General features: G+C 50.9%; 2 protein-coding genes across 2 annotated transcripts in view; both read left to right on the top strand.

Moving 5' to 3' along the window:
- The first annotated feature begins 636 nt into the window (after positions 1-636).
- LOC137649200 (uncharacterized) lies at positions 637-3,150 on the top strand. The gene is made up of 5 exons (XM_068382189.1): positions 637-760; positions 911-1,017; positions 1,165-1,503; positions 1,666-1,912; positions 2,270-3,150. The coding sequence occupies exons 1-5, from the start codon at positions 637-639 to the stop codon at positions 3,148-3,150; spliced, it is 1,698 nt and encodes a 565-aa protein (XP_068238290.1).
- Positions 3,151-3,929: 779 nt separating this feature from the next.
- Positions 3,930-10,000, top strand: part of LOC137649199 (skin secretory protein xP2-like) — a 28,172-nt gene continuing 22,101 nt past the window's right edge. Inside the window, exon 1 of the mRNA XM_068382188.1 lies at positions 3,930-4,064. Within this exon, the coding sequence (XP_068238289.1) occupies positions 3,930-4,064 (135 nt within the window). The remainder of the gene's footprint in view (positions 4,065-10,000) is intronic.

Below are 10,000 nucleotides of genomic sequence, written 5' to 3'. Positions count from 1 at the left end.
ATATATGTATACATTTGTGCTTGTGTTATATCCATGTCTATATGTTTATGTAGTGGCGTATTGATATGTGTAAAACAGAATTTTACTCTAGGTGATGTTTCTTTAGAAGTACTTTATCACAATTATGAAGTGGTAGGCTTCCTGTTAGAAAATTAGATATTTGTCATTATCATTAACTTTTCCGAATATTAATTTCGAATATATATATATACATACACACGCGCACACATGTATTTATATATATTATATATATTATATATATATATATATATATATATATATATATATGTATATATATTATATATATATGTATATATTATATATATAGATATAGATATATGAAAAAGCCAGTTGTTCCGTAACCCAATACAAACCATGCTATTTACATGGGGTAATTTGGCGGAGCTGAAATGACGAGCCATTAAATTTAAACGAGGGTTAACTACCCCCTTGCTAATTAGCAGGGGGTAGGGAAGGGGTAGCTAGCTACCCCTTCCCCCCTCACACACTGTGAATAGCTCAATTCACTTTTGGCTCGGGTGATGATCAGACGTCTCTGCTCTCACCCTCGCTTGACAGCCTTTAATTCTGCTTTCTCTTTAACTAGTGTGTGTGAAGTTGGCCTCGACTCTAACGATGCGTACTTGCCCTGGAGTTCCTAAGCGTTCATGTGGGACGTTTATGTCCTCTTTGGAGACGGACCCTCACGCCCTTTGCCCCCTTTGCCGAGGTCAACGGTGTGACAAGGAGAATGTGTGCAGTGAGTGCAGGGAGTGGTCTGCCTCCCAGTGGGAGAAGTTCGGCCGTAGACGCAAGAAGAAGCCCAAGAGAGACCGATCTCCTTTGAAGGTGACTTTGAAGAAGGAGGTCTCTAAGGATTCTCCTTGCGCCGCCCGAACCTCCTCCGAAGGTCTCCCTCGTCCAGCTTCACCTGTGAAACCGCCGAGTGAGATTGCAGGCCCTAGTGGTTTTTGCCAACCTCGTGGTGGTGGAGAGAGCGTGGCCTCCCTTAGCGAGGTTGTTCCCTCTCCTCCCCCGGGGGAGGATTTATTATATTTTGATGAATTCGACTGCACTGTTTCTAATCATGGTTTGTTTCAGCTTTGGGCTTCCTTGGGGCTTAAGGGCACTCCCTCCAAGGAAGGCCTGTTTGACTTGTTGCAGCTGGGGGCTGCAGTCAAACAGTCACCGGTAATTCCGGAGGTTTTCCCTTCGGACATTGTTGATGCTGTGTTGTCTGCCCCTTCTGACGTGGCAAGTCTAACCCTTGATCCTGCTGCCTCGGATGTTGCTGAAGTCCCAACTCTCCCTTCCGCACAGCCTTCGGAGGGAAGGGTGGGGCCTCCGGTCTCTCCTGCGAGCTCATCTCCCCCCCGGGGTGGCGCGCTTTCAGAGACACCCCTTCGAAGGACCGATGACCCTGACTCCTTACCCAGGGGCCGCATTCGTCGTAAGGCCCATAGGCCTCTGCGAGAGAGGGGGCTCCCTTCTCCCTATCAAGGGGTGAAGAGGCGCCTCTTTGGGTCTCCTTCTCCTCCACCTGCGGAGGAACTACCTCGTCAGGAGAAGGTCATACCTGCAACATCTCTTGACCTCTCTGCGGATCGTTCACGATCCCCTTCTCCTGCCAAGTCTTCAGTGCTGCCGTCACCTGTAATCCTACAGGCACCGACTCCTTCGGGGGAAAAGGACTCTGGGGTTAAGTCCCTGGCCCTTGTGCGCGCACCTGCTCGCTTGCGTGCAGTTGAGCGTAGATCTTCGTCTCCTCATCAACCATCGCCTGTTCGCCAGCGCTCTCCAACGCGCCAGCGATCTCCTGTTCGCCAGCGCTCTCCAACGCGCCAGCGACCTCCTGTGCGCCGGCGCTCTCCTGCTCGCCAGCGCGCGGGGCGCGCTCTTCATCTTAAGGATGGTCAATGCTCACCAACGCGCCAGCGATCTCCGTCTCGCCAGCGCCTTTCTGGGCGCGCTCTTCAGCCTGTGAAGAACCAGCGCTCCCCAACGCGCCAGCGATCTCCTGCGCACCAGCGCTCTCCCGCGCGCCAGCTCTCTCCTGGACATCCAGAGAAGGTGCAACGCCTTCCAACGCGCCAGCGATCTCCTTCTCTCCAGAGCTCCACTGCTCGCCAGCTCTCCTTAGGGCACCCCCACCCTGAGAAGCAACAACTTCCTGATGGGCGCGCTGCTCACCATCACTCGCCTGTGCGCGCGCGCAAGCACTCACTAGTGCCTGTGCCTGTTGCACGCCCTGTGTGCCCACGCTCGCCAGCGCCCTCTAGATCTTCGTACTCAGACGCTCGCAAGGGTTCGCCTTTGCCTCGCACGTCGATTCTTGCACTTCCAGTTGCCCCTGCGCGCCCTTCGATTTCTGAGCGCCTCTTAAGTTTGGCACACTCACGCCCACGATCTCCTACAGCTCGCCCTTCACGCCAACACGCTGTGGTTCCTGCGGGCGGTAAAGAAGGGGCCTCTCCTACATGCGCCCCGATCGCTGACAGATCTGCGCGCCACCACTTGAGGGAGACTAAGTCTTCTAGGAGACATCTTTCTCCCTCCCACCATCACCAGCGCTCTCCTAAGAGGTCGCGCGGGCACTCGCCAGCTCCTTCTGTGGAGCTCTCTCCTGCGCATTCATATGCACGCTCTCCTGATCGATCTTGTGCATACCCTCCTGTGCGCCATTCACCTGCGCGCCATTCACCTGCGCGCTCCTACGTGCATGCACCTGCGCATGCGCGCCATCACCTGCGGCCCTATGACCACCCTTCTCCTTCGCGCGAACGCTCACCTACAGGTCGCTCGCCTACGCGTTATCGCGCTACCTCGCCCGCGCACGAAACTGTTTTCACGAGCTCTCCCGGGCGCGGCACTGCTCCCGCCCGTGTGGGTCATTCGGACCGCAAGGATCCTCAGCAGGATGCTCCTCCAGGGAGGCGTTCCCAGGATTCACCTCCGCGCAAGAGGAGGATAACGGCAGAACAAGGAAGATCAGCAGAGAGGTCTAGGCAGTCATCTCTTTCTTTTCAGGAAGGCTTCGTGGTGACCACTCCTATGGGTCGCGAGATCCCCTTTTATCCAGCGGGGATTGCTGACACAGCGTCAGTTACCATGGTTCCGCCACATGATCAAGGCTGTGGTCCAGGCTATTAAGCCTTCCAGCACTGATCAGGGGCGGGACCCTGGGATGGGTTCTCCACCGTTGAAGAAAAGGAAAGGAGTGGGCTTCGTGGTAACTCCTCCCCGGGAAAAGCTGGTCTCCAGGAACCCCATCAGGCGGACCCCTTCCCCTTCTCCAACCTCTGCAGCTCCACCCCCTCCTGTAGATGAGTTTATCTCGTCATTGGGGGACTCCTCTGACTCGGAGAATTCTCCCTTGGCACCAAGGGGGGAATTTTCTCCGGATAGGGGAGAGGTTGCACGGGAAGAGGTTCCTCCTCGGGCGTCGGTGTTGGAGTCCTATTTTCCTTCCAGGAGGGAATCGAAGGACACCAAGACTGTTCCGAAATCTTCGTCGAGGATTCGTCAAGAACCAGCAATCCCTAGGGAGGACGTCCACGTTTCTCCCCCAAGAAGACCTCTTGGGGATGGGAGACTTAGCTGCCAGTCCACCAAAAGGAGAGCACAGCGAGTCAGAACACGCGTTCTGGCAGGTCCTTGGTTTGATGAGGGAGCTCAACAAAATCAAGGATCCGGAGACAGCCCCTCGTGAGGGGAAAGACACCGTGCTTGACGAGGTCTTTGGTGTCCAGAAGCCCCCCAAGACTAGTGCGGCTTTGCCCTGGTCTAAAGGGGTGAAAGGCGCCAGGGACAAGGTCAAAGCTCAGCTCTCCGGTCTGGCCTCCTCAGGACGTTCTTCTGCCGGGTTTAGACTCCTCCATCCTCCTCTAGTCCAACAGAGGAGGTATTTCGAGATCGACGGGGAGTCTTGCATGTCTCTTCCACTCCATCATTCTGTGGAGGAACTAGCTGAGGGAACATCTTTCGAGAAGCTCTTGACCCGGCAGGTGACGTTTGCGGCGTCAGAGACCCAAAACCTGGAGAAAGTCGCTAAGAGTGCCATGCAGGCAACTTCGTGGCTTGATCTCTGGCTTGGGTCTCTGGGCATCCTATTGCGATCTGAGGATCTGTCCAAGGAGAGCAATAGGAAGTCCTTGGAGACCTTCCTCCTCTCGGGCACTCGCTCTATTGAGTTTCTAGTTCACCAGGTCACTAACCTGTGGGCTAACTTGATCCTCAAAAGACGCGATTCAGTGTCCGAGAGGTTCCATCCGAAGGTCCCCACTGCAGACGTCAGCAGGCTCAGACACTCCTCTATTTTTGGAGGGGAGTTACTGGAGCCTCGTGACATGGAGCAGTCGGCTGAGAGGTGGAGGAGGTCGAACCAGGACTCTCTCCTCCAAAGGGCCCTGACATCTCGGCCCTATAAACCTCCAGCTCCTCCACAACAACGTCAACAGCAGCCTCGCAGGACACCTAAGCAGGCTCCGGCAGCTAAGGCAAGCGTGTCTAAGCCGCAGTCCTTTCAGCCGAAAGACAAGAGACGCGGCAAGTCCTCTAAGGGAGGTAGAACTCCTAGGACCTAGAGGAAGCGGCAAAGGTCGCAAACACTAGGAGTGGCAATCCCCCCGCGTGTCCACCTGTGGGGGATGCCTAAGAAGTTGCGTGCAGAGGTGGCAGCAACTCGGGGCCGACCCTTGGACGGTCTCTGTGATCGGCCAAGGGTATCGCGTCCCGTTCACAACATCTCTACCTCCCCTGACAGCGAATCCAGTGTCGTTGAACTCCTATGCCTTGGGATCGGCAAAGGGGTTGGCCCTCCGGGAAGAAGTCGAGACCATGCTCAAGAAGGATGCTCTCCAGGAGGTCGACGACGGCTCCCCAGGCTTCTTCAGTCGACTCTTTCTTGTAAAGAAGGCGTCTGGAGGCTGGAGACCGGTCATCGACCTCTCAGCACTGAACAAGTTTGTCATACAGACTCGGTTCAGTATGGAGACAGCGGACATGGTCAGACTTGCAGTGAGACCACAAGACTTTATGTGCACTCTGGATTTGAAGGACGCGTACTTCCAGATCCCCATCCATCCGTCTTCCAGGAAGTACTTAAGATTCGGCCTAGACGGCAAGACCTACCAGTTCAAGGTGCTGTGTTTCGGTCTCTCCACGGCACCCCAGGTGTTCACCAAGGTGTTCACTCTGATCTCGTCGTGGGCTCACAGGAACGGCATCCGTCTCCTTCGTTATCTGGACGACTGGCTGATCCTGGCCGACTCGGAGTCGACCCTTCTGCGTCACCGAGACAGGCTTCTGGAAGTTTGCCAAGATCTAGGGATCTTGGTAAATCTCGAGAAGTCCTCTCTGCGCCCTACGAAGAAACTGGTATATCTAGGCATGAAACTAGACACGATTCTCCACAAAGCCTTTCCATCAGACGAAAGGATAGCAAGGCTGAGGAAGGTAGCAGAACCTTTCCTCAGACGAGGAGAGCTTCCGGCCCAACTGTGGTTACGTCTCTTAGGCCATCTATCATCTTTGGTCCGTCTTGTTCCAAACGGCCGCCTCAGGATGAGATCCCTTCAGTGGCGGCTGAAGTTGCGATGGAATCAGGGAAACGATTCCCCGGACTTCCTAGTTCTCATAGGACCTTCGGAACGGACGGACCTTCGATGGTGGCTGGACAACGAGAACCTACGGAAGGGAGAAGATCTCCTCGTCCTCCCCCCCAGATTTGACTCTGTTTACGGACGCGTCAAATCTAGGGTGGGGGGCCCACATTCTGAACCAAAGGGCCTCAGGCCTTTGGTCAGAATCGGAAAGGTGCCTCCACATCAACCTGCTAGAATTGAAGGCCGTTTTTCTGGCTCTTCAACAGTTCCAACAAACCCTGGCGGGGCCACTCCGTGGTGGTGATGAGCGACAACACCACGGTAGTGGCTTATATCAACAAGCAGGGAGGTACCTTCTCGCAACAGCTATCCCATCTTGCAGTAGAGATTCTGAGATGGTCCCGAGACCCGCTCGATCCTCACTGACAGCTCGCTTCATTCCTGGCAAGGAGGAATGTCCTCGCCGACAGCCTCAGCAGGGCGACGCAGATAGTGAGTACCGAGTGTCCTTGGACCCTTAGATAGCCAACAAAGTCCTGACTTTGTGGGGCTCTCCGACTGTAGATCTGTTTGCGACAGCCTTGAATTTCAGGCTGCCCCTTTACTGCTCTCCAGTCCCGGACCCCAAGGCTTTCTGGCAGGATGCCTTTCAACCACAGGTGGGACAACATGGACGTTTACGCCTTCCCACCTTTTTGTCTGATGAGAAGGGTGCTCAACAAGACCAACCTATCGGTCAACCTTTCCATGACTCTCATAGCTCCGCTATGGCATCATGCGGAATGGTTCCCAGATCTTCTGCAGCTCCTAACGGAACCCCAAAGAAAACTCCCTCCACGTCACGAGCTACTCAAACAACCACATTGCAACATCTTCCCACAAGGCTGTAGCTTCGCTTCGGCTTCACGGCCTGGAGACTATCCAGCGACTCTTCACGGAGAGAGGATTTTCTCAGCAGGTTGCGGACAGGATGTCTCGGCACCTGCGAGAATCCTCGGCCAACGTCTACCAGGCGAAGTGGAAAGTCTTTTGTGGTTGTGTCGTGGAAGGGGTTTCTCTCCGCTCGATGCCCTCTATTCCAGCAATAGCGGAGTTCGGTCTCGGCTGTGAAAGGCTATCGCTCAGCCTTAAGCTTAGCCTTCAGGCTGAAAGGAGTGGATATTTCCTCTTCGTTGGAACTTTCTCTACTCATCACGCAACTACGAACTTACTTGCCCCCAGTCGGAAGTCAGACCCCCTCCTTGGAACGTGGTTCAAGTGCTTAGGGCTCTGAAAAGAGCTCCCTTTGAACCATTACGCCAGGCGTCTGATCGCCACCTAACGTGGAAGACGGCGTTCCTACTCGCGTTGGCCTCGGCCAAACGAGTAAGCGAACTTCATGGTCTCTCCTACGACGTTGCCATTCAAGGGGATGGGGGGGAGGTAACGTTCAGGTTCGTCCCTGAGTTCATTGCTAAGACTCAAAACCTTGGGGTGTCGGATCCAAGATTCGACTCCTTCAAGGTAACGAGTCTACGTTCTGTAACAAATGACCCAGACCATCTGTTACTGTGCCCAGTCAGGAGTCTGAGGCGCTACCTCAAGAGAACGCTGCAGCCCGTCCTCATGTGCAAGCTTTGTTTGTGAGCACAGGGAGGACAAAGAGGGAGGGTCACCAAGAACTCCATCTCTTCATGGATTCGCAAGGTGATAAGCAGCACCTTGAATCCCGACTCTCCTCCATCACGTCGTCCCAGAGCTCATGACGTCAGGGGTGTTGCTACTTCCCCTGGCCCTTCAAGAGGAAACTTCTCTGTGACGCAGGTTTTACAAGCTGGGGTCTGGAAACGTCAGACGACGTTCACAGCCCACTACCTGCAGGACGTGACCCACAGGAACCTCGATACGTTTTCTATCGGTCCTGTGGTGGCTGCACAACAGCTGGTCTAACCTCACGCTCCTTATTGGACAAGTAGCAGAAGGTTGAGGGCATTGTTACCCGGTTTTAGTCTGCGTGAATGAAAGAGTATGTCTGGCCCTTACTTCTTTCTTCATTCTCCCCTCTCTTGGGGATAGCAGCATCCAGGCCTTTGCACAGCTGACTTCAACTTCTGCAGGTAAACCATGCTTCCTTGTGCTCCTAGTATTAGCTTTAATACTGTCGCGTCCCCCATACCCTGACGAGGTGGTATTGGGTACGTCCTAGCCTAGGGTTCCACATAAAGAACTCCAGGTCAACTTCCTAGGACGAGTCACGTTATTCTCCTTCACACATCCTAGTAGGCCGCACGATGGTCAAACATGACAGCGTGCGAGGGTTAGGGACTCCCGTTCCTTGAGTTCTACAACTCGGAATTGGAGTCCCCGGGTAAAGCCGAAGCCAGAAGGCTGGGGACTTTCCGCCCTTCCTAAGGGTAAGTCACCCCATGTAAATAGCATGGTTTGTATTGGGTTACGGAACAAATGACAAATTTCGTAGATAATTTGTATTTTTCCTACCATACAAACCTTAGCTATTTACGCAAATGTTACCCGCCAGCCCTGACCCCCAAGTTAAGTCCTACCTTTAAGTGAATTGAGCTATTCACAGTGTGTGAGGGGGGAAGGGGTAGCTAGCAATCCCTTCCCTACCCCCTGCTAATTAGCAAGGGGGTAGTTAACCCTCGTTTAAATTTAATGGCTCGTCATTTCAGCTCCGCCAAATTACCCCATGTAAATAGCTAAGGTTTGTATGGTAGGAAAAATACAAATTATCTACGAAATTTGTCATGTTACGCTCCTTGTTCCTCGTTCTTAGTGACCATCACATTTTTCTTTTTTAAGAAAGTAGGTCATATGTTTTCTCCGTGCTCTATCTTGGAAGACGTCCTACTCCCAATATCCTTTGCGTTCTAAAAGAAATATCCAAATAGATCCACTCTACCTAATTAGAAGGGAAGGAAAAGCAATATTTCCATAAACACGTTCCAGCATCCGTGTTTGCTCATCGTATCGGTCCATTATCTCAGGTATTCCATGAATACAAAGCAGGTGTGTTCGGAAAACGGCTTCAACTCTATTAGTAGGTGGGCAAAGGCGAAGATGGTCTGGCGAATGATACGCTGATGGACATCTTATGTTGTTAGCTGGAGTTAATTTCTATTTTGGAACTGTAGTGTCCTGTTGGTATTTGAGATGCCAGTTAGGATATATGCAGTTTGGATATACCCAGAGAGAGAGAGAGAGAGAGAGAGAGAGAGAGAGAGAGAGAGGAGAGAGAGAGAGAGAGAACTTCAGCTGCGTGAATTTTCTGATGGAAAAAAAATCTCCTCTTTTATAGATTTATCGTAAACAAAAGAAAATGGAAAAGTAAATCAGAATAGAATGAGATAAAGGAAGAGTCAGATGGAAAAAGGGAACACAGGCGATAATGAATGAAAGGGACGGAAGACAAAAGAAGGGAAATAAAGTTAATCAGAAACCCAATATGATATAAGGAAAAAGAGAGAAAGAGGAAGGAATAGAAAAAAAAAGAATTTGCATCACTGGAAATCTGGAAAATTGGAATAGCGTGGGATGAGAAAGTTCGCGTGAAATGTAATCTAAAAATAGGGCTTTGGAAACCTTATCAATATTATTATAATCATCTTTGGCTGAAGGATGAAAAGTTGGGCGAGATATACTTGAAGAAGTTTGAGAAGTTTGACAGCTTGAAGTGTTATGATCAATAGGTCTTGCAGCTGATGAAATTATTATTATTATTATTATTATTATTATTATTATTATTATTATTATTATTTGCTAAGCTGCATCCCTAGATGGAAAAGCAGGATGCTGTAAGTCCCAGGACTCCAATAGGGAAAATAGCCCAGTGAGGAAAGTGAATAAGGAAACTAATGGAATGGTATAACAGAGTGAACCTTCACACAAGAGAACTGTATCCCAAGACTCCGGAAAACCATGGTGCGGAAGTTATGGCATTACTTTAAAGTCGAGAACAATGGTTTGATTTTGGAGTGACCTAGAAAAGCTGCTTACCATAGCTAAAGAGTCTTACACCTTGCCAAGAGGAAAGTAGCCACTGAATAATTTCAGTGCTGTGAATAAAGGAACTGTGACTGAATTATAATAATATCTTCCTAAATAAAACTGTTTGCATCGCATGAAGCTGAAACTTGGCGCAATTAGAATTTTGTTGGGAGGGTTATAGAAAATCTCATCCTGTAGTCATTCTATTACTTATTTATTACCTTTCTATTTTTCATAATTTGTTATTGTTTTTTACAGTTCTTGGTTCCATTAAGGTCATTTGGCTTGAAGTATTCTCCTTAGATAACAGCTTAAATAATAATAATAATAAAGATGATGATGATGATGATGATGATGATGATGATAATCTTAGCTATTGCCTATTCCTAGTTTCGGAGAATAGACGTTCG

The sequence above is a fragment of the Palaemon carinicauda genome, chromosome 11, assembly GCF_036898095.1.
Source record: "Palaemon carinicauda isolate YSFRI2023 chromosome 11, ASM3689809v2, whole genome shotgun sequence".
In the NCBI taxonomy this organism is placed as follows: Eukaryota; Metazoa; Arthropoda; class Malacostraca; order Decapoda; family Palaemonidae; genus Palaemon; species Palaemon carinicauda.
Note: the sequence above shows the minus strand (reverse complement) of the source record. Positions and strands in the feature narration are given on the sequence as shown.